Here is a 25146-nt window from a genome sequence, read left to right as displayed (position 1 = left end):
ACAGTGGATACTGATAGTAGATGCCTGTTATGTTCACCAACCCTCCACCCACCCATTGATGTTCACCAGGCGCGACTTAAAGGCTGTGCCAGTAGTATAGCATACCGGAATCAACGTGGAAATGAAAAATTTATCAATATGACAAATTAACTCCTCGTCTCTCTGATTCCGACAAATGTTACACAATTTGAACGTACCGTCTTAAGCACCTGAAATGACAATCAAAGTTTGAAACTATGACAGAAGGGTGTTAGGCAGAAATACAATAAATTTTAACCCACTCCATCAATGTAACAGTTCCAGAAATCTTAATGAAGTCACCCATCATGGCAGTATATTCGTCAGAACCACTATATGCTTACATCTGAAATAGTTCCAGAAATCTTAATGCAGGCACTGGAAATGATAGTGATATATGCTTTCATCAAAATAGTTTAGATAAATCCTTAATGGAGGAACCCATTATGGTAATCATTCATCCCCCACCATTATGATGTTTTTATGTTGCGTAAATATGTAACCAACCGATCTTTGCTTTTCAGTAAATATATACAACGAGTTTGTCAGATCTTAAATATGTTACAGATAAATCTTTCTATCAGAGAATATTATAAATGCTTTGTAAGTTAGATAAATCTTTCTATCAAACAATATTATAAATGCTTCGTAAGTTCTTCACTGAGTGAACGATAAAATGGAAAATGGCTAGATGCTGATGTTAACCTCCATTAATTTTGCACAATTGCTGCCTACAATTATGGAATTTAAATTGCAGTCTTTCCTTAACTTATGGAAACCAACTGCAGTAGTTTCCTTAAGTTAAGAAAATCAACTGCAATTACTAAATTTATTATTGGGAGCTGCTAAAGTGGTCCATTACTTTGATTCGAGTTCTCTGCCTTGATCTGTGGGACATCTAACACATAGCTATTAGAAGTTTGATGGAAGCTTAGCTATAAACTAATCTGTTTGGTCCCCAAGCTCTTATCTCAATCCCCTTCAGTTTTACACCATCTAGCTGAGATAGCAGAGCTTGGAAGTGCCTTCAGAATTTCTGCATTCTTTTCCTTTTGCTTGGACAGCTGGAGCGTGGTTTCTTCAGAAAGAAGTTGCATCAAGAGTTTCACCAATGGCTGGAGGTAATTCATATCCCTGGGCATTAAGTTTGAAACGATTCTTTTCAGTTCTTTCCGCATGCAGAATCGTTGTTATAGTTTTCTTACATTTGGTATCGGAGCCGTTTATTTATCTCTGCCTTGGTGTGCGATTCAAATACTTTGAAGTGGTTTGTATTTGTAATTTTACACTTATTATGCTTTTGGTTTTCTAAGCCGTGACTATCGTATTTAACGAAACCGTTTCGGATAAAATCCATGATCATGAGGCGCTCTGTGTCGGCAAGATAAGCTAGAGATACCTTTAAGTTTCCCCTTATCACCATTTTGTGTAAGTCGATCAAATATTTTACTTGGTGCTTCGAATATGGTCACAAGATTTTGATTTATGGGGTTTTGTCCTTCTGATTAGAGCCTCAGTTCTGGACACGCATTTTTCCGAGGATATATGATAACATCCGCATTGTGTTATTTGCCAGATTCTGTTTCTGTATTTGGATTATATTGCGGATACAAATTATGAATGTTATGCATAAAATCTAGAATATAAAATCCCCATTGATCACCAAAATCTAAATTCCGTTTCATACAACCTTCATATGTTAATATAGATTTGATTACCAGTTTACTTAGATTTTAATTCTGAAAAATTTGACGCATTGTACCATCAGTTTGGTTGCTTCAAAGCGATTTGCGTTGAGTTAGTCAAAGGGGTTTGCGTGTCGCATATGTGTTTGGGTGAGATGAAACGTAATTTCCGTCTTATATGCATAAACAAATGAAGTAGGAAGTTTTCGATTCTTTAAGTATTTTTGGCATGAAGAATCGCTATTACAGTTTTATAACATTGCTATGCTAGAATATGAGTTTATTGGTTTGGGCCGCGCAGGTTTCACTTGTACTTTATTGCCTGTACTTTATTCTGATGAAGCATTTTGTTACACAATTCATGAATTTCCGTAAAGCATTTGACTGGGTAGACAATTCAAACAATTTGCCGCAATGTTGTAGTTGGTTATTCCGCAGAATAATTTCTGGTTTGATAACAAAGCTCCTCCCTGTAATTTTTGTCGCCCCCGGTACTCGATATGCATGATCGTATTGATAGTTGTGATGAACAGGGGCGTCGGTGGTGGAAAAATTATGGTATATGTGGCAAAGAAATGTTTATATATAAATTTTGCAGTTAATTCGATATAATATTATGATTATTGATTTATATAAAGATTATGTAAACCATAGGTATATATAAACTAATGCAATTACAATTTATTACTAATGATTGGGTCTTTCACTTCAATAAAAGTAATTGCACGATCAACTAACCTTTTATTTTATATATGCGTGTTTGGTTTAGGCTCACATGAAATTTTATATAAATATATATAAATAATATTTCAAATTTGCAGTTTTGTTTAGAGCCCATTTTGTAATTAATTTAAGAATTAGTCTTAAATAAATTATGGGACAGTTAGAATAAGGAATGTAAATTTGATTTTAATTTTATTTATCTTGTGAGCAAAATAGCTTGTTTGCTGGTCAATTTTGTTGTTTTATAAACTTAAGGACGGAGCCTGAAGTCAAGCCAGCTAGCCTTCGAACTGCATTTGCTATGCAAGTGCAAAGTAGATCAACGCTGCTTCAGTCAATCTCCGGGTTTAGTTTATAAATTGAACAATCAATTTGTAGTCATTTTCGATAATGCTCACTGATTTAACCTTAATTTTGATTTTGCTGGAAAATTATTACAGTTATTTGGAGTTTATTAAAATGTCATTTTGACTTACTCCTTTCAGTAAACATTATTTTTCTCTCTGGTTAAGTTTTGTTTATGCAGCAAAATAATGTCTAGTGATCCATATAATTTTAATTAATTAGAGAATAGCCACAGCATCTTTAATTAAATAAAATTATATATTTTGATTGGTTAGATCACATAAAGATTATTTAGACATTAAATTGTAATTAATTACACTGAATATAATAAATTTTATCCCACAGGAATCTTTATTATATTTATGTAATTAATTAGGATAAGATTTCATAACCTACCCACAGGAGTTATGAATTAATAAGTTTTATCATAAAGTTTTATTGAATCTGTTTGAATTGAAAATTTAGCCCACAGGCAATTTTTATGTCATTTGATTCAGTTCTTTTTAGCATGATTTACATTGGTAAAACATGAAAGTTTATTAAGCCTCAATTTTAACATAAGCATGTGATTCTTTATTTTGATGCAGTAGTACAACCTGCAAATTTCTCTGAAATTCGTTGTGACATTCCCGAACTTAAGGGAGATAACTATAAGATTTGGAAGGAGAGGATTCTCCTTCATTTAGGGTGGATGGACATAGATTATGCTATCAGGAAAGATGAACCATCGGCACTCACAAATACCAGCACTGCAGCGGACATCACGCTTTATGAACGATGGGAGCGATCCAATCGTCTAAGCATGATGTTCATTAAGACTAAAATTTCAGCTGGTATTCGAGGTTCCGTTGATCAACATGAAGACTTGTTGAAGGCCATTGATGAACAATTCGTCTCTTCAGACAAGGCACTAGAAAGCACCCTAATCATGAAGTTCTCATCCCTAAGGCTCACCAGTTTGCAAGGTGTGCGCGAGCACATCATGCAGATGAGGGACACTGTGGCTCAATTGAAGAAACTCGAGGTTGAAATATCGGAGTCCTTCCTAGTGCACTACATCCTGAACACCCTTCCGCACCAATATGGACCTTTCAAAATCTCATACAACACACATAAGGATAAATGGTCAATTAATGAACTCATGACCATGTGTGTTCAAGAGGAAGAGAGATTGGTGATGGAACTGGGAGAGAGTGCAATGCTGGCAACGCGTGGAAAGGGCAAATCTCAAGCCAATCGGAAAGGGAAAGGTAAAGTACCTCCCCAAGCCGATATCAAGAAGGTTTCCAAGTGTTTTTTCTGTAAGAAGAAGGGACACATGAAGAAGGAATGCGCCAAATTTCAGAAATGCCTTGCAGACAAAGGTAATTTAATCTCGTTTGTTTGTTATGAATCTAAAATGGTTAACATTAATATTAACACATGGTGGATTGATTCTGGATCAACAATTCACATTTCGAATTCCTTGCAGGGTTTGCAAAACCTAAGGAAGCCAGTGGGAAGTGAGCAAAGCATCTTATCAAGAAACAAGATGGGCTCGCATGTGGAAGCTATAGGAACATGTTATTTAACTTTAAGTAGTGGTTTTGTTTTGGAGTTAGAAAAGACCTTTTATGTTCCAAGTTTTTCTAGAAACTTGATTTCAGTTTCAAGGTTTGTACCTTTTGGATATTCCTTAAACTTTTCAGAAAAATCTTTCAGTCTATTCTATAAATCTGATTATGTTGGGAATGGTATTTTGCCTAATGGTCTTTACTGCATTAATTTACAAAACAATGTCACATATGATTCAATGCATGTTCACACTGGCACTAAAATATGTGTTATTAATGAAGATTCCTCTAAATTATGGCACCGAAGACTAGGTCATATCTCCATAGAAAGAATTAAAATATTGGTAAATGAAGGAATACTTAATACTCTAGATTTTACTAATTTTGAGACTTGTGTGGACTGCATAAAGGGAAAGCAGACCAACAAGTCAAAGAAAGGTGCCAATAGGAGTTCAGACATATTAGAAATCATACATACTGATATATGTAGTCCAGACATGGACTCACATGGTCAGAGATACTTCATCTCCTTTATAGATGATTACTCACGATATATGTATCTCTACATGCTTCATAAAAAGAGCGAAGCATTAGATGCCTTTAAGATCTTTTAAGGCTGAAGTAGAGAAACAATGCGGCAAGCAAATTAAGATCGTGAGATCAGATAGAGGTGGAGAATATTATGGTAGATACACAGAAGATGGACAATCACCTGGGCCATTTGCTAAGTTTCTTCAAGAGCATGGGATTGTTGCCCAATACACCATGCCTGGTTCACTCGACCAGAATGGTGTAGCAGAAAGAAGAAATCGAACATTATTGGACATGGTGTGGAGTATGCTTAGCAGCTCCAATCTTCCTAAATCCTTGTGGACTGAACCACTTAAGACGTCAGTGTATATATTAAACCGAGTTCCAACCAAGGCGGTTCCTAAAACGCCATTTGAATTATGGAAAGGTTGGAAATCGAGTTTGCGACATATGCGCGTTTGGGGATGCCCGTCTGAAGTGAGAATTTATAATCCACAAGAGAAGAAGCTGGACCCAAGGACCATTAGTGGGTATTTCATTGGATATGCTGAAAGGTCTAAAGGTTACAGATTTTATTGTCCATCTCACAGCACTAGGATTGTGGAATCAAGAAATGCAAAGTTTCTTGAAAATGACTTGATCAGTGGGAGCGATCAAACCAGAAACTATGTTTCTGAGAAGGATCATTCAGAATCTCAACCTTCCACTTCAAGTAATAGATTGGTTATTGTTCATAGCACCCCTCAAGTACAAACTGGTGTTGAACAACCAATTGTTGAAGTTCCACAAGCTGCTGACGATATTCCAGTAGATCAAGGAGTTCAAGAGTTGCAAGGAACTTTTGAACAACAAGTTGAATCACATAATTCTCAGGAAGATGATGGTACAACATTAAGAAGATCTACTAGACCTAAGAGATCAGCAATTCCTAATGATTATGTTGTGTATCTACAAGAATCTGACTACAACATTGGAGCCGAAAATGATCCTGAGTCATTTTCACAAGCCATGAGTTGCAAAGAATCAGAACTATGGTAAAATGCCATGAAGGAAGAGATGAATTCCATAAAGAGTAACGAAGTCTGGGATCTTGTTGAGTTGCCTAATGGTGCAAAAGCCATTGGATGTAAATGGGTCTTTAAGACAAAGAAAGACTCATTGGGCAACATTAAGAGATACAAGGCAAGACTTGTTGCTAAGGGATTTACTCAGAAAGAAGGAATCGACTACACAGAGACTTTTTCTCCTGTATCTAAGAAAGATTCCTTGCGCGTTATTATGGCATTAGTAGCCCATTTTGACTTGGAGTTGCATCAAATGGATGTGAAAACGGCTTTTCTTAATGGAGATCTAGAGGAGGAGGTTTACATGAAACAACCTGAAGGATTCCCCTCTAGTGATGGTGAGCAATTGGTTTGCAAGCTCAAAAAGTCATTATATGGTTTAAAACAAGCATCCCGCCAATGGTATTTGAAATTCCATAATGTAATTTCTTCTTTTGGTTTTGTAGAAAACATTATGGATCAATGTATATACCTGAAAGTTAGTGGGAGTAAAATTTGTTTTCTTGTTTTATATGTGGATGACCTTTTGCTAGCAACCAATGATAAGGGTTTGCTACATGAGGTGAAACAATTCCTCTCTAAAAATTTTGATATGAAGGATATGGGTGAGGCATCTTATGTCATTGGCATTAAGATCCATAGAGATAGATTTCGAGGCATCTCGGGTCTGTCACAGGAAACCTATATTAATAAAATTTTAGAGAGATTTCGGATGAAGGATTGTTCACCAAGTGTAGCTCCCATTGTGAAGGGTGATAGGTTCAATTTGAACCAATGCCCGAAGAACGACTTTGAAAGGGAACAAATGAAGAACATTCCATATGCTTCTGCTGTCGGAAGCCTAATGTATGCTCAAGTCTGCACAAGACCTGACATTGCATTTGTTGTGGGAATGTTGGGACGATATCAGAGTGATCCAGGTTTAGACCACTGGAGAGCTGCAAAGAAAATAATGAGGTACCTTCAAGGAACCAAAGACTACATGCTTATGTATAGACAGACGGACAACTTGGAAGTAATTGGCTACTCAGATTCTGACTTTGCTGGATGTGTTGATTCACGCAAATCAACATCAGGATACATTTTTATGATGGCCGGTGGAGCTGTATCATGGAGGAGTGCCAAGCAGACCTTGATTGCCACTTCCACTATGGAAGCCGAGTTCGTCTCCTGTTTTGAGGCTACTTTACATGGTGTATGGCTTAGGAATTTCATTTCTGGGCTTAGAATCATGGATTCTATATCTAAGCCATTGAGAATATATTGTGATAATTCAGCTGTTGTTTTTATGGCTAAAAACAATAAAAGTGGGAGTCGAAATAAACACATAGACATTAAGTATTTAGCTATAAGGGAACGTGTTAAAGAAAAGAAAGTGGTCATTGAGCACGTCAGCACTGAGTTAATGATCGCTGATCCTTTGACTAAAGGCATGCCACCGTTTAAATTCAAGGATCATGTATTGAATATGGGACTTGGTTCCATTATGTAGTTTCTCATTGTATGGACAATGTTATGTTAATGAAATTCTTAATTATTGTGATGTTTTTTTCTCATATTTATGTGCACTTTAAGTTGATTTGAGAAAATTCATTTAAGAAGGACCAAGAATAAACATAAGGTTTATTCATTAAGATATTGTTGCCACATAAATTTTAATAAGAATAAATGCATAGTAATACATGGAAGATAATACTCGTCATTAGAGGACTTATCGCCATGATTCATGTATCTATTACTTAATACAGATTATCAATGGTTTTTAAGTTGAGACATTAAGTTTGGAAGTATGGACCAAGTGGGAGAATGTTAAGCTCCATTAATTTTGCACAATTGCTGCCTACAATTATGGAATTTAAATTGCAGTCTTTCCTTAACTTATGGAAACCAACTGCAGTAGTTTCCTTAAGTTAAGAAAATCAACTGCAATTACTAAATTTATTATTGGGAGCTACTAAAGTGGTCCATTACTTTGATTCGAGTTCTCTGCCTTGATCTGTGGGACATCTAACACATAGCTATTAGAAGCTTGATGGAAGCTTAGCTATAAACTAATCTGTTTGGTCCCCAAGCTCTTATCTCAATCCCCTTCAATTTTACACCATCTAGCTGAGATAGCAGAGCTTGGAAGTGCCTTCAGAATTTCTGCATTCTTTTCCTTTTGCTTGGACAGCTGGAGCGTGGTTTCTTCAGAAAGAAGTTGCATCAAGAGTTTCACCAATGGCTGGAGGTAATTCATATCCCTGGGCATTAAGTTTGAAACGATTCTTTTCAGTTCTTTCCGGATGCAGAATCGTTGTTATAGTTTTCTTACAGCTGAGGTGCGTTATCATAGGTTTAGGGTTTAATCTTTGGCAAGAATATATGTTTGAGAGTTGTTTCAACTTTCAAGTACTTCAAGCACGATTTCTTTAATTGGAAAAAAAAAATGGAAACGGACATACTTTCTTAAATTACAAGAATTAGCATATCAGATGGATATAAAAGAATCACTCTAGATCAGAAGACCAGTTGTATGGAGTGAGTCATGACAATGGCGAATGAGTTGCGTTTTGAGTGGCTAGCTAAGGAATGGTTATACTTCTATACTATACCAGTCATTGCTTTTCTTCTTACATGGAGATTCTCGCTCCGGGGAAGCAAAAGGAGGCCGCTTCCCCCGGGGCCGTTTCAATTCCCCATTCTCAGAAACCTCCACCTTCTTCTCGGAGGCCTTCCACACCGAACGCTGGCAACTCTTTCTCTGAAATACGGGCCTCTCATGTCTCTACGCCTCGGCTCCACCCTCGCGTTAGTTGTCTCCACTGCAGATGTGGCCAAGGAATTTCTCAAAACCCATGATCGGGTTTTCGCCAGCAGACCTGCAACGGCCGCCGCTGAGTATTTGTCATGGGGGGAGGATGCTGAAAGCTTCAAGCCAGAAAGATTCATGGAAGATGGGTTCATGGATTCAACAGTTGAAAATTTTGAGTGGATTCCTTTCGGAGCAGGCAGAAGAGGATGCCCCTGACAGCAATTGGGAATGCTTGTTGTAGAGTTTGCAGTAGCGCAGCTGGTGCACTATTTTAACTGGAGCCTTCCCAATGGCCAAGAATTGGACATGACTGAAATGTTTAATGGGATCACACTGCCTAGGGAGCATGAACTCTTGGCTGTTCAAACTCCCCGCCTTCCAATATTAATGCAAGGCACAACTCGTTGAGCCCGTTGAAAGGATTCTTGCCATATATCACGCCAAAGGGCACAAGTGCTCGCTTTTTCTTATTTGCGCTAAGTAGAATTCAGATTTTTGCTATGTAAAATTCAGTCCTCATTGTAGAATCTAGATTAGGAGTTTGGCTATCTTGTTTTTTTAAATCTATTATTATAATTGAGTGGTGAAATTAATAATAAGACAGTTATTATAGGTTCTTATCTATTAATGCAAGTTAACATATTATTAGTAATGAGTTAGGAAATTCATATTTATCTTACCTGTTAAATGGAAAATTGCTGATGGTCATTTGTTTTTCATGCTAGTTACTTTACCTTTTATGTAAATTATGAGCCTTAAATATTTATATGGTGTTATATGCAACTTTTTTTATAGCTATTGAAAAGTAGGGTTGAAGGTAGTTATCCTTGGAAAAAAAGGCACAATAGCTTATGAGTCTAACTTTGTAAGATCAAAAAAATTGTTTATGAAATGTATGCCAATGGTGTCCAACTTGTTCAACTAGATATTGCTATTACTCCACTCTTTCTCCATATTAAAAATCTTATTTCCAACCAAATTACAAAGGAATATTGAAAAGAAAAGGGCCTTGCAACTTTAGTCCTATAAGATACCTAAAGTCTCAAAAATAAATTAATTTGTTTACCTCCAATAAATACTAACTCTTAACTAAATAAAAACTATTTGGAATCCTATTTTAAAATTTATTTATTAATATTATTTATTTAATTAGAAAATTTTAAATTAATTTAATTTTTATATGAATTATTTTTCTAAGAAGTATTTTGAATAATTATAATTACCATTAAGTTTGAGCAACATTTATGCTCTTTACTATAAGGCAATGTTCGGGGCCGTAACGCCTTTATGTCCGAGATGATTTGTGCCATGTTGATTGTGGTGGTAACGCCTTTATGTGCGAGATGATTTGTGCCACGTTGATAGAGGTTTCGAAGAAGGTGAGCTGGTGTCATGCGATAAAATAGATATTGTACAAAGCTGTTTGTGTTTTTTAATTTTTTTTGGATGCCTCAATTGGATAACACACCAATGGGATGGACAATAATTATATGGGAAAGTTTTATTGAAAAATGTTATGATTTGGGAATGGTATAGATTATGTATTTTATATACTAAGGTAATAGTTTTCATAAGTATAATTAAAGATATTTAAATTTTCAATGACATAATGATCTGATTTTCATGCACTATTATATATTGGTTGAGATGGACAATAGCATTATCTCACATTGGACAGGGTCTTCGTACACTATCATGTATTGATTATCATGCATTGGTTAAGTGGATGGAAATATTATTTCATATTGGATAGTGAGTTGATGAGTATGCTTACTATAGTTAGGTGGTGATAACATCACTTTATATGTCATGAAAATTATGTTTAGGTTTAGTAAAAAAATGTTGGTTAAAGATAAGTGTAGAGAAAAGAGAGTATTTTTTTTTTTTTTAAGCAAGGTTTTTTTGGTGGAAATTATATAAGAGAATTTTTTTTAAATTAAATTTCTATTGATAATAAATTAAAATGTAAGAGATAAGTGTAAAGAAAAGAGAGTATTCCATCTTTTTGTTACTTAAATTTTTACTGATAATAAATAAAAATGTAAGAGAAGTAATTTTGGTTTTTTCTAGTTTTCTATTAGGAAACGTGACCAATGGAAAAGCATTAAATTTTCCAAAAACCTTATATGTGGCCTTTTCAAAAAACCATCAATATGTATTGAAAGTTTGGAACTGAGACTTTTGTTAATTGTTTTACAATCTATAGCAGACAAATTGACATAACATCCCGAGATTAAACCAAAATAAAAATCAACGGATCATATTGAAGGAGAAGATACAAAGGGGACCATTTCAATGTGACCCTTGCCTTTCTCTAGAGAGTCTCTCTGTCTAGAGTGAGGGCTAGATGAGCTTCAATACAACACATACAAAGGTGTGTGGATTTCATTGCCACATGAATTTTTTCCAACATTAGCAGAATCACCTCCTTTACTTTGTTGCAGTGTAGTAGAGCTCTACCCATTTGGTAGTAGAGGTAAATCATTTGGATATATTAGTTATGTCTACCTTGGGAATTCCCTATATGAGGGACGCAGGTAACCACTTCTCCCACTACACATGTCTAGTAGATAGATATGATTAAATCTGATGTTTATCTCTTCCTTCTCTATTTCTACTTGTAATGAAGGTGGAGTCTTAACATGAAACTAACTGGATTATGATTTGGCACCTTAACAAAATATCATACTTAACTAATCGTAATATTAAGCCACCCCTCTATGACTTCTAGTGCATCGCCTTGGCATAATGAGGGCTCAGGAAAATGAACCAGACTAATTGAGGGAAGGGGAAGAAAAAGGGATGATAAGGTTAAGATTTTGGATATTGAGAAGAGCACCACGGTAGGAGATGAGAGAACTAGATAAGAAAGAATTAATTCTCCCACTATGGTTCAAATATGATGAGTGACTTGCTAGGGAGAAAGGGGAAAAAAATTAAACACTAGCACAGAGAGAAGGCTACTAAGTTATAGACAATTGTGTCATAAATGGTAGGAAGAACAAAAAGGAAATAACCAAGACTAGAGGAAACCAAAATAGTAGAGCTGAGAGACCTTATCGTCGAAGAAAACCTAATAAGAAATAACATCATGACAAGGCCTAGTACGCAAAGATTAAAAATACACCGAGAAGTCATAAAAGTAGATTGGAATGAAGATATACTAAATTTCATAGCATGGAGAAGGCCAAGGCTACACAGCAAAGAGCCACCTCTGATCATTGCTTATGGTGGAGGTTTGTCTCCATGTGATATCATTAAGAGGTTTAAGGTGGCATACTTGGCATGTACCCTCACATTAGTGTTGGAATCAAATGTCAAGCATGTCGCCCACCATGTTTCACTCCCCTTCCCACTCGATCTAGGGTTTGATCTCCATTTGCTTGATTTGGTTCATCTTTAAGAGAAGAGATTGAGAGGTCTTCCCAAGATATTACTAAAGGATTTGTGTAATTGATAACCTTCATTGACTAGTTTGTTTACTAACTTATTTTCAGATATTTTTATGTGAGTAGGGAGGATACCTTGAAAACTAGATATAAAAATTGCCACTTTAGAGAAACTAGCTTCCAATCTCCAACTAGTAGAAATTTCTAGAAGATGAGTTCCATTAGGAATATTGTGGATCATTCTAATAATTAGCATGGAGCTCCCTTCAACTATTGAAGAGTGAAGGTTCATGGAAAATTCTAATTGGAGTCTAAATTCTAAAGTAAGGAGCTTCACCGCATTATTATCTACTACATCCACAAGTGCCATAAAATAGGTGTAGAATGTCTCCATGATAATTATGGCAGACCCCACCAAATCCTACAGATCTAGGATTATCTTAGGTAGCCCCATCAAAATTTAGGTTTGTGAATCTAGTTGAGTGAGGCTTCCATGCTAATGGTATGCCTTAGAGGGGAGGGGGGGCGATGGGAGGTAGGAGGGAGTTGACCTAGCACTAGATTCCAAAGTTTAAGAGTGTTGGCTTCATTATTTGTTGCTTTCCAATCTTGATTTGACTAGTTATGTGAAATAATTATTTCTGAAACATTTTGTTAAATTTTACTATAAGTAGTCTACTGACTTCAGATTTTTAAAAAAAGGGAGGGGCTAGTTCCTAGAAGAAGCGATATTGGGCCCTCTTTTTTGTACATATATACATATCAGTCAAGCTAACAACAGTCACATCCAATCCGTCACATCAACCGGAATGCATTCGCAATGGAACAACATAGGCTGCAGTGCAACAACACAATGGAGGATCGAATGCGGGCGGGGTGCGAGTTAGCTGACTGCCCCGACCGCTGAGCCGTGCACTCATGTGCTACTGACTTCGGATTTTACTATGGAATATGCACCTATTTATTTATTTCCATGTTTCTTAGAGGAAGAAACCTGGTGAAAAATCCAAACTCAATTGAGAATGGGATTATTGTATATCTATGACCTTTAAGAATTCAAAATAGATAAGGCTGTTGTTCACTTTCAATCAAAATGGTGCATGATGGTGGATGTCTTAAACAACAATTGATCCATTAAGGAACAAAGATTAAAGAGGTGCTAAACACATTTAGTATTATCCTTACACATTTAGTGAATGAAAGGACCACGAAATCCTCTTTTGACCAATTTATCTTAGTTAAAGTTTGATTTATAGCTAAAATCTAGAGGAAGGTGGAGACTTTGGGCCAAAGATGTTGGGTTCATATGTTGGTCCATATGTCTTCTTTTGGAAGTTTTGCCATTCTATATTCTAGATAGTAGGCTTCCTTCATGTTAAATGTTCCTTCTTGTAGAGTAACCCTATTGAAGAATATCTAGATCTCTGGTTTTAGAGATAACTTCTTGTTAGTGACTTTTCGCAAATAGTCATTTTTTGTTTTAGAGTCCAACGTGGATCTTGAAGCTAGCATTTCTTGTTTTCTTTAGTGGAGTTAGCTTGCTAGTAATTTCCATTGAGTTTCCAAAATTAACACTCATGAATTTTTTTAAATCCTCTAGTCTTATAAAAATACATAATATGAGAAACTATTACAAAATTTCTTCAGAAAATATTACTTCTTTTCATCTATAAAAAATATTTAATATAAATATAAAAATCTAAAATATATTATATATAATATAATAAATATAAAAAAATATATAATATATTACATATTTTGAAATATTTAATTTATTTTTTAAAATATATATTTTTATACATAAATTTATATATTTAAAAAAAAAACAAAAAAATTAATTTACCATTATATTAATAATAATAAAATATTACTTCAGCATTAATATAAATAGTATGAATAAGAGAGTTTCCCGTAAACCACATCTTTTAACTAATGTGAAATTAATGTGAGTATAAAACAATAAATATATAATATAAATTAATATTTTAAAATAACATAGATGTGATATGGGTTGATAATGCAATAATAAAGTGAAGTATAAATTAATTATGATGTTTATTAAATAGAAACTAAATATTTATTTATTTGGTAAATTGAGTATTAATGAGAGTAGATTATGGTTATGTCTAAAGTTAACACCTAAATAAAACATAGGAATTGAACATATAACTTTATTTGAAAATGTTTTAATAACACACTCAATTATTATTTATCTAAAAACTCATAAACTACTTTTCATTCATTATCAATTTTTTTTTTATATATATTATTATACTTAAAAACTAATTATAAAAACAACTAATTAAATAAATTAATATATTTTCTAATAATCACCCTATAATAAAGTGAATTAATTTAATGGGCTATTTTAAAACTTACTCAATTCTACTGAATTATTAAAATTATAGTTAGATTACATTCCATTCACAAACTTGAAAATTATGAAAATATCTATGAGGAAAAAATACGGTTAATACCAATTCACTGAATTATTTATTATAATAATTATCATTCAATTACACCCAAATATTTAAAATATATGAAAAACCTCAATCTCCACTAGGGAAAAAAAATAGGATATATAAGTCGATACCAAATTCATGCGATTCTTTGAAAAATATTCATCATTTTGATGACTCCTCTCCCTTTTTCTTAATTTCATATTTCAATACATTTTAATTTTCCCCACATTTCCTCGGAGAATGATGAATAAGTGGATAGATGACCGAAGTCATTGTCGAATAGAGAGAGCGTTATAATGGTAATGAAGTCAAAGTTCTATCCCGTTTTTTGAGTTTTTGTGGTACTTGTTTTGGAGTAGGCATTGTATGGTCAGCGCAAGTGGTGAGTGGGCTGATTATTAATATTTGTGAAAGTTGTATTATAGGGTATAATATTATTATAAAATTTTCGGGTGATTTTTTATGTAAATAAAATAAAATTAAAGTCACGAGACACGTATTCTAAATTAAATGGAAGGAAAAACATTATAGTAAGCATTACTTGTGGTTTATTAATGATTACAAAATTGGAAAAGGTAAGAGGCAATAAATGACAATTTAATATAAGAAATAAAAGAAAATAGGAAAAAATGAAGATGAAGAGACACAAGTATACATGCAAGGGAAATTAGAGGAAAATGAAAGAAAAGAAAAAAAGAAAGGAAGAGACTATACATCAATAATAAAAAGGCATCAGAGAAACAATTCAAAGTTTTTTGTGAGTTCTAACTTAGGATCACTTTTAGAAAGAGAGCTCTAAGAGAAGGAAGAGCAAGCACTTGGACAAGTCAGCAAGCAAGGAAATCTTGGAACAACAACTACAACAAGAGTACATTGCAGGTAATAGGTTGCATGTGTGATTTCATTGATGAGATTTGAATGCATGGTACACGCATTTAGTTGTTTGGTTCATTTGCTATCATTGGCATGGGACTTGCCTAGATTGACAGTGCTTTTAGCCTTGCCTTTCCATTTCCTAAATAGCCATGGTGTTGTGGGTGCCTTGTTTTCGTTTAAGCTTTGGATGACTAGTAGACTTTGGATCCTAGTGAGATGGTCTTGGGAAATTCCCAAGGGTCAAGGGTGGATATGCTCTTTCTCATGGAATTCTTGACGAATGGGTGGAGAAAAGAAAATTCCTCTAGTTATGGTGAAGAAAGTTGGAGGCATCCAAACTTGTGTTGATTTAGTGATTTCTGGATCACTTTACTAGTGAAATCGCTGTGGTTGAAGGTTGAGGTGGTTTGGCCTCTGGAAACGTTGGTTGGTTTTATTTTTGTTTAACCCATATGATCTGACTTTCATGCTTGGAATATGGCATAGGGTTGATTGAATGAAAGAGAGATTTGGTTCAACCCAATCTATGGTCGGGTGGTATAGGGAAGTCCCTCATTTGGTTGGAATTTGCATATGTTAATATGAGATATTTTCTTATTGTGATCAATGAGCACATGTATTGGTTATTGCGTTGATTTAATCACTCATTTGTCATGGATTTATCTTGGTTAGATGTTGGTTATAGGCATGGTTAAATGATGTGCTCTTGTTATGGATCTTATTCATTAATTGGTTAGTTATTGAATGATTATGTGAATGCATGGGCTAACAAGTGTTGTTGCAATTGGTTTCAGTGGGAATTGAGTCTTCTTAGTGATTCCTTGATTAAGGTTACGAGACATTGAACATATATGTATTCATGACCTTAGTTACTATGTTTATCATGTGTTTGACAATGTGTTTGGAAATTTCTGAGAAAGATCTAACCTTAGTACTTATCATTTAGGCTTGTCATTATATTAGACTTGATTCTGGAATATTCTGGGTTGTTCTAGGTAGTGGCATGTAGGTTAGCCATGAAAAAGTGTCACTGATTTCACAACCACAGGCATGGAACTAGGATATTCCAGCTGCAACCACAAGGAGGAAGGCTTGTGCGTGCGACTGGAGCCTTCCAGCCACACTCACAGCGGCTTATGCATGCGGCTATATTGTGAGCTTGGTTAGAAGGAAGTTATAGCTCACGGTATGATCATTAGTGGTTGTTGACTGACACCTAGGTGATATGGTGTCCATGAGAGGCTTCAGTAAGTTTCTGGTTAGTAGACCCCACTTCCATAACTGGAAATTGATGTTGGATCACGTCAGAGTAACTCTCAACTAACGTTTACTTGGAGAGCTTGTAAAGGTGTGTAAATATGGGATGAGGTGGTTATAGGGTGGTATAAAACTAATTTTGTAGCACTGGAACTTGGGGTCAAGGTAGATTGTTATGAAAGCATGTCAATTGTCTATGTGTTTATCATGCATGCATGTTGATTATTTATTGTTATGGTTATGATATCCATGTATGAGTTGGTATGCATACGATGTTGTATCATGATAATCTATACTAGCCCATACAAATGCAATGACCTCCCCTAAGATACCTTTAGGTATTGTTTTATTATGTTTTTACATAGCTAACAATCACATATTGAAGGAAATAGAGGGACAAAATATGAAGAACAAAATAGTTGAGTACAGTTCATACAAATTTTCGTACATGTCTAAAGAGTCATTGATATGACGGGAGAAATTAGTTGAGTAGTAGGGAGAGGGATATTCTCCTAGTTTGGTAAACACATTTAGATGTTTGAAGGAATAAATTGTGAGTTGCAAGGCAGATAATGAGCGGTTGATTGAGGCACATGAAAGGATTGCCAAAGCTCAGGAAAAGCGATCTCAGGTTGATGCAGTGATTCTTTAGAGCCTTTCAGATTTGTAGAAGTAAGGACAGCTAGGGATAAGTAATGGAAAGAAGTAAAAGACAAATAGTGCAGATGGAAGTAGGTCTCATGAAGGGTATAAGATGGACAAAGATGATACAATGAGAGGAGGAAATCCTTGGATACACCTGACAAGAGGGCTAGCACTCATGGGTTTTATTCTAGATCCAATTCTGAGTGATGTCATCACCATTATAGTCAACATCCTTACAGAAGGAGTGAGAGGGGGTATTTTCTATAAGAGTTCAAGAAAGCCAAGCCTCCTACCCTTGATGTGGAAGTGAAGAAATTAAAAGATCCAGAAGCATGAATGCTTGGGATGAAGAAATTCTTTAGATTGCATGATTACTTAGAGAATATGAAAGCCAAGATAACTACCTTTAGTTTCAAGGGAAAAGTAGATATCTAGTGGGAAGATGTTAAGTATATCATAGACATCGAATAAGAGGAGCTGATTTGGGTTGAGTTTGAAATACTCTTCAAGAACAAGTACATTTTTGAGAGATATTATCATGGAAATGCCAAGGATATTTATGAGCTTAAGATGGGTTCCATGATAGATGAGGAATATACAACCAAGTTTTTGGAGTTGTTGAGGTACATGCCCTGCCTCAAGGATGAGAAGGCAAAGGTCCAAAGGTTCATCAGTAGATCCCCATTAGCATTTAAATATTGGATTGAATATGATAAGCCTCGGTCATTGGAGGAAGTCATTGGAAAGTTGAAGCATTGTTATGAACAGTTAAAGCACAAGTCCGAGTTTAAGTGGGACAAGAAAGGTAATGAGAAGACTAAAGGAAAATGGCTTAAGTTTCGAGGAATACCTCAAGATGCAGGTGACAAGGAAAATGTGGGTCGTCAGAAGAAGTTTAATGAAGCTGAGAAAGGTCATGGTTCTTAGCCTGAGGAGCAATATAATAAAGGTGACAAAAGGAAACCTTTGAGGCATTGGACTTGTGGTGGAACATCATCCAAGGGATTTTCCATCACATCAAGGTGGAAGGCCTTAGATTTATAGCGCTGAGGAGGCATAGATAGTTGGATATGTAGGCCAGAGTATTCCCCAGATTTATGCAGTAGTGGATAAAAGGTAGGCAGATCATCAAGCATCTATTATTGAGATGGAAGTTAATCTTTGTGATCAATTTGTTTCTATTTTGATTAATCTTGGATCGAATTATAGCTATATTAGTCCTAACCTAGTGGATCATCAGTTGAATAAGGAAGTCCATACAAAACATTGGTTAGTGCAGTTGGTTACAGGGACCAAGAGAAGAGTTGATCATGGGGTGAGATCTTGTGCAATTGAGATTAATGGCATGCCTGCATCAACACATATAAATGTGCTTCCTTTGGGATCATATAACATGCTTTTGGGCATGGATTGGTTGTTCACTCATACGACCAAGGTTGGCTACTATGAAAAGGCCATTGAGTGCCTAGATGATGATGGGGAAAAGAGAATATTTCAAGGAAAGAAGAATCCTACATCAGGAAATGCAGGCAAAGTGTAGTCGCAAGAAGGGATGTGTATTGTTTGCAATTCATATTTCTAGTGATAAAGAGAAAGAGGATGAGGATGATGAAGTCCTGAAGAGGTATCCTATCTTACAGTAGTTTTATGATCTCTTTCCTTTAGACATTCCAAAGATGTCGCATCATAGGGAGGTGGAATTTTCTATTCAATTGGTACTAGGAGTAGCACAACATTTAAGACACTGTAAATCATGCATGCGGGGGCTTCACTCAATGAACCTTTGACATATAACATACGTTCGCGGCACACTAAAAAATACCCCTAATTTTACTACCTATTGGAAAATACCTCTAAAAATCACATTATTTAACCCCCTACCAATAACCCAATACACCTTCCCAATTTAAAAAACCCTTACTTTCACTAGATATTGTAGGTATCCATTTTCTCATTAACATTGCTTATACCCCTTTATATTTTTTCATTAACTTCGAGCATTCTTGTAGATGTCTTCTTCTTTGATGGCACTTAGATTGTGCATTGATTATAGGTAGTTGAATAAGGGAGCTACAATGTTTTCGAAGATTTGATCTAAGATCAAGATATCACCAGGTGCGCATCAAAGAAGAAGACATCTACAAGACTTCATTCTGTACAAGGTATGGGCACTATGAGTTCGTGGTGGTTCCTTTTGGTATTACCAATGCTCCAGTTGCCTTCATGTGTTTGATGAATAGCTTGTTGTGCCCTTATCTAGATAAGTTTGTGATAATATTTGTTGATTATATATTGGTATATTCAAAGAATGAGGAGGAGCACACAGAGCACCTAGCAATGATGTTGAGATTGATGAGAGAGAATCAATTCTATGCCAAGCTCAGCAAGTTCAGTTTCTATTAAACTCATATTCATTACTTTGGACATGTTGTTTCCAAGGAAGGGATAGTAGTGGACCTACAAAATATTAAAGATATAATGGAGTGGCTAGCTTCAAGGACTGTGGATGATGTAAGATCATTCATGTAACTAACATGTTATTACATGCGGTTCATTAGAAACTTCCCTAAGATTGGTTATCTTATTACATCTTTGCAAAGGAAAGGGAATGAGTTTAAATGGACTGAAGAGTGTGCAACTAATTTTTAGCAATTGAAGAAGTTGCTTACAAATACTGCAATTCTGAAGATTGTGGATCCTAATAAGGAGTTTATAGTTTGTACAGATGCTTGAAAGGAAGGACTTGGTGGAGTCCTCATGCAAGAAGGGAATGTGTTTTGATTTGAATAAAGGAAGTTGAATGAGCACGAGTAGAACTATGTGACTCGTGATATTGAGTTGGTAGCCATCATTCATGCATTGAAGGTATGAAGACATTATCTACTTGACAGTAGGTTTGTTTCGATGAGTGATCATAGTGGACTGAGGTACTTGTTTGACAAACCCAATCTAAATGCTAGGTAATCTAGATAGTTGGATACCCTTAGTGAGTTTTACTTTGAGATCCAATACATGAAGGGTAAGGAGAACAAGGTTGCAGATTCTCTCAGTAGGAGAGTGCAAGTAAATCATATTTGAGCTATGAGCTCTTATGGGACAGATTTGCAGGAGCAGATCCTATATGCAGGGTAGCATGACGAGAGGTACCAACTGCTAAAACAAATATTGCATCAATAGGGTGAAGGTGATAAGGATGAGGAGTATCACCTCATAGTAGACGGATTGGTTAGGTTCAGGAGTAAGATTTATGTGTTAGATAGTAGTGAATTGAAGAAGCTCATTTTGAAGGAGTTTCATGTCAAGACATATTCATGCCACCTAGGATACTAGAATACTTTAACAACTATCAAGAAGTTCTACTATTGGCCAAATTTATAGAAAGAAGTGGATGAGTTTGTTTGAAGGTACTTGGATTGTGAGCAGGTGAAAGATAAATGCAAGCATCTAGGTGGTTTTTTGCAACCTATAACGACCCCTGGTTGATTTCATATGTAAATAAAAATAATACCAAGGTCACGGGACAAGTATTCCAAGTTTACTGTTGGGAAAAACATAGTGATGGGTATCACTAGTGATTAATCTATGGCTATGGAAATTGAGAAAGGCATTGACAAAGAAAAAGTGGCATTAATTGGAATTTTATTTATGAAATAAAGGAAAATAGGATAAAAGGGAGGTGAAGAGTGAGAGATTTGCATGTGAGGGAAATTGGAGGGAAAATGAAAAAAATAGAGGCCTCAATAATAAAAAGGCTTATGAGGATCATTTCATAGCTTTTTCCAGTCTAACTTTGGAGCTCTCATCTATTCTCTCATTCTCTCGTACTCTTGCACACTTCGAGCATTGTTTGAGAATGCTTGGAGTATTCTAGTTTTTACATTGGATCTAGAGAAAGAAGGCAAAGGAAAGAAGGAAAGCACAAGGGAACAAATGGATCAACATCAACAATTGAATTACTTTGTGTAACAGGTTAGAATTGTTTTTTCCTTGTTGATTTATGGATGCATTATGCATGTGGTTTTCTGGTTAGATTCTATCATTGACATGAAGAATTGCCTAGATTGACAGTGGTTTTAGCCTTTCCTTACTATTTTTTAGATAGCCATGGTGTTTTTGGGTTTTCCACTTGATTGTTTTCTGATTGTTGCTCATAATTCCTTATGGTTATGGGTTGGAACAAATGCTTTGGAAGCCCTGGAATAACTTGGGTTGAGTTACTAGTCCTAGAGCCTAGGATGGGACAAATTCTCTGAAGCCCTTGGTGGGTTGAGTTACTAGTGGCTGGAGCCGGGTTGGGAAAATTCTCTGGAGCCCTTGAAGGTTGTGGGTTAAGTTACTAATTCCTGGAGCCCTAGACAACTTGGGTAGGGATCGATCTGGTTTGTGTTAGTGATGTGCGACCCTGAGATGGAATCATTGGTTGAGGGTTGAGGTGGTTTGGCCTCTGGAAGCCCTGGTTTGGTTTGTTTTGGTTTATTCCATGAGATCCCACATTCATGCTTAGAATATGGTGCAAGGATGATTACCTAAATGAGAGATTCAGTTCAGCCCAATGTATGGTCAGGTGGTACATGGAAGTCCCTAACTTGGTTGGTATCTTGATATGTTAATATGAGTTATTCTTCTATTATGATTAATGCATAATTTTTTTTGAAGGACTTTTCTCCAGAGAGCCATAGTTTGGAGGATGAAGAGCTAGTTTGGAGGATGAAGCTTCTGCAAGCATTGAACTCCATGGAGGGGCACAAAGGGGGGAGCTCCACTCCCTCCTACAGTCAGGCTATGGCCAGCCGAGGTAAGAAACTGATAGAAACTGGAGGAGGTCCTTCAAGAGAAGGGAAAAGGAACATTGAAGACGAACATGATTTAACCAAAACAAGGGAGGACAACAGGACAAAAGAAAATGAAGAAGAAGACAAGAAACAGGAAGCAGAAAACAAAACACAAAAGGGGCCATGTAAACCCAAGGTAAAGGTCACACCCAGAGTAGTTTTAAATGATCTCGCTCTGCAGCCGCACAGGGACCACATGCGGACCTATGCTATCATTTGTAAATTCATGGGATTATGGCCCACAGAAAAGGCACTACAAGCATGGATTAAATACCACTGGCAGCCAAAAGGAGGCATAGACCTACATCTTGGGTCAAAGGGTTTCTTCACTGTGGTCTTTACAAATATTGAGGACAAAGACAAGGTGTTTGAAGGAGGGCCCTACTTCTATGCAGCTGCAGGCCTCTACATGCGGCCTTAGATGATGAATTTTTTCCTGGAGCATGAGACTTTCACTTCGGTCTCGGTCTGGGTAAGACTCTATTCCCTACCTCTTGATTACTAGCAAACTGAATCATTATCTGCCATAGGAAACAAATTAGGGTGTTTTGTCAAAGCATCTGAGGCCACTAGAAGGGGAAAATATACTTCCTTCACATGAATGTGTGTGGGGATGGATCTCTCTGGAGCTCTACTGGATGAGGTCATCCTGGAGGTTTTTGATGAAGAATGGGTGCAAATAGTAGATTATGAACATATTCCTTTCAGATGTTGCAGGTGCCATGAGCATGGGCACCTATTTAGAGACTACCCTCTCAGTAAAATAGAGAACAAAAGTAAAGCTACCACAGTGAAAGACACTGAAAACTTTCACAAAGTGGGATATAGAGGAAAAGGGGGAAAAAGGGGACCAAAGAAACATCAAACAAAAGGGCAACAGGCCAGTCTAAACAGGTTCCAAGTACTAGAAGAAGAGGAACAAATAACAAAGGTAGATCAAGTAATGGAAGGCAGCCTAGGGGAGAAGGAGAAAGAAGAAAATAGTGGGCAAACACAGGATATTAATAAACAGAAAGATACTATGCTAAGTGATGGAGAACTGGAAATGGACCAAGAAATGACCCAGAGTGAGATGGAAATGGAGGATCATGAACTGCATGATATTCTTTATAGAGAACACTTAGATCTGGAAGGGTTCTTGAAACAGGGGACCATGGGAGGGGTAGACTCACTACCTCAATAAGAGTTCAACAGTGTACAACAACTGTTCCTGTGGAAAACTCAAGCTAAAGGGATGGAAAGGAAAAGAAAAAACGAAAGGCAAGGCAACGAAGGCTTGAAAACTATGAAAACCACACCAGAATTAGCTCCTAGAAATATAGGAAAGAAAAGAGGCAGAAAAAAGCAGAATGAGTTATTGATGGAATGTGGAAAGCTAATGATATATTTAGGTAAGCTGAAAGACCTAACCAACTACTCCTTTACAAATCTTTCATAATGAAGTTCACATCTTGGAATATCAGAGGTCTAGGTAGCAAAAGAATACAAAGAATACTTAGCAATAGAATGAAACAACAAGCTCCAGATATGATCTTTATCCAGGAAACTAAATGTTCCATTCGAAAAATAAAAGAAATACACAACAAATGGCTCAATAAATATGAGTTTCTAGAAGTCAAAGAAAATAAAACAGCAGGAGGCATACTCACTCTTTGGAACCCCCAAAAGATTGGCATAATAGATGCTGAGGCATCTAGGAATTATTTATCAGTGGTTATTCAGCTTGTGGGAGATAGGGAGACTTATCTGGTTACAAATGTTTATGGCCCCCAAAGACCAGATGATAAACTCAGGTTTCTAGATTCTCTTGTGGAACTAAGAGATAGACATGCAGGAGTACCATGGATCATGGGTGGGGACTTCAACATGATCAAATCACTTTCGGAGAAAAAAGGGGGAACCAGAACTTTAAACAAAGACTCTATAGCATTTCAAACTTTTATAGACAATATGAAGCTAGTTGACACTGATGTGAGTAATGGCCTCTTTACATGGAATAATAAGAGAGGCGGAGAGTCTCAAGTAGCCTCAAAGTTAGACAGATTCATAATCTCAGAGGACCTTATACTCACCGACAAGGAAATGATAGTGAGAATTATCCCCTTTGGAGGCTCAAACCATTGGCTTGTACAACTTGAGGTTCATGGCATTGGAACCCCAAAGAACAGACCTTTTAGATTTGAGAATATTTGGCTCATCCACCCAGATTTTATCAGCAACATTGCAAAATGGTGGACAAAATATTTGCATATTCAGGGTACAATAATGTTTCTGCTACACAAAATACTCAAACACATAAAGCTCGAACTCAAAGATTGGAACAAGAATGAATTTGGCAATATTTTTGAAGCAAAAAAAGTTGTTGAAGATAAAATGTAGGAACTCAATCAAACCCTTATCACGGATGGCTTTGATAGAGTTAGAAATGATCAAGTCACCAAACATCATCAAGACTAGGAGAACTTATGTAAACAAGAGGAAATATTTTGGAGACAAAAATCTAGAGTTCAATGGCTAAAATAAGGGGAGCGAAACACTAGATTTTTCCACAGATCCACCATGGCGAACAGATCTCATAATAGGATCTCTTTGATCAAGGACACAGGAGGTCAGCTACTCAATACCCATGAAGATATAGAAACTGTGTTAGTTCAGCACTTTCGAGGTATAGCAGAAGAGACCATTTCAGATAGAGCTCATTTTATCAGGGACTTAACAAGGCATATACCTAGGCTAGTAATGAGAGAGGATAATTTCAATCTCAATAGGCCAGTGACTGAAGAGGAGGTTAGTGAGGTCATCAAAGGAATGCAAAATGGTAAAGCGCCAGGCCCTGATGGTTTCAATGTGGATATCTTTAAAGCTTGCTAGAACATTGTTAAACAAGATATTCTGAATGTAGTGGAGGACTCCAGCATGAATCGAACCATTTTGAGGGTGCTCAATACTTCCTTCATCTTCTTGATCCCCAA

General features: G+C 36.1%; 2 protein-coding genes across 2 annotated transcripts in view; one reads left to right on the top strand and one right to left on the bottom strand.

The window, feature by feature from the left end:
* LOC149232999 (uncharacterized) overlaps positions 1–25146 on the bottom strand; it is a 288896-nt gene that overhangs the window by 248462 nt on the left and 15288 nt on the right. The window lies entirely within an intron of this gene.
* Positions 8453–8929, top strand: LOC149233000 (salviol synthase-like). The gene has a single exon (XM_089382075.1). The coding sequence runs from the start codon at positions 8453–8455 to the stop codon at positions 8927–8929; it is 477 nt and encodes a 158-aa protein (XP_089238201.1).

This window comes from Pinus tabuliformis, chromosome J (assembly GCF_031772625.1).
Source record: "Pinus tabuliformis cultivar Carrire ecotype Pingquan chromosome J, CPIR1, whole genome shotgun sequence".
Lineage (NCBI taxonomy): Eukaryota > Viridiplantae > Streptophyta > Pinopsida > Pinales > Pinaceae > Pinus > Pinus tabuliformis.
This window is presented reverse-complemented; position numbering and strand designations above follow the sequence as displayed.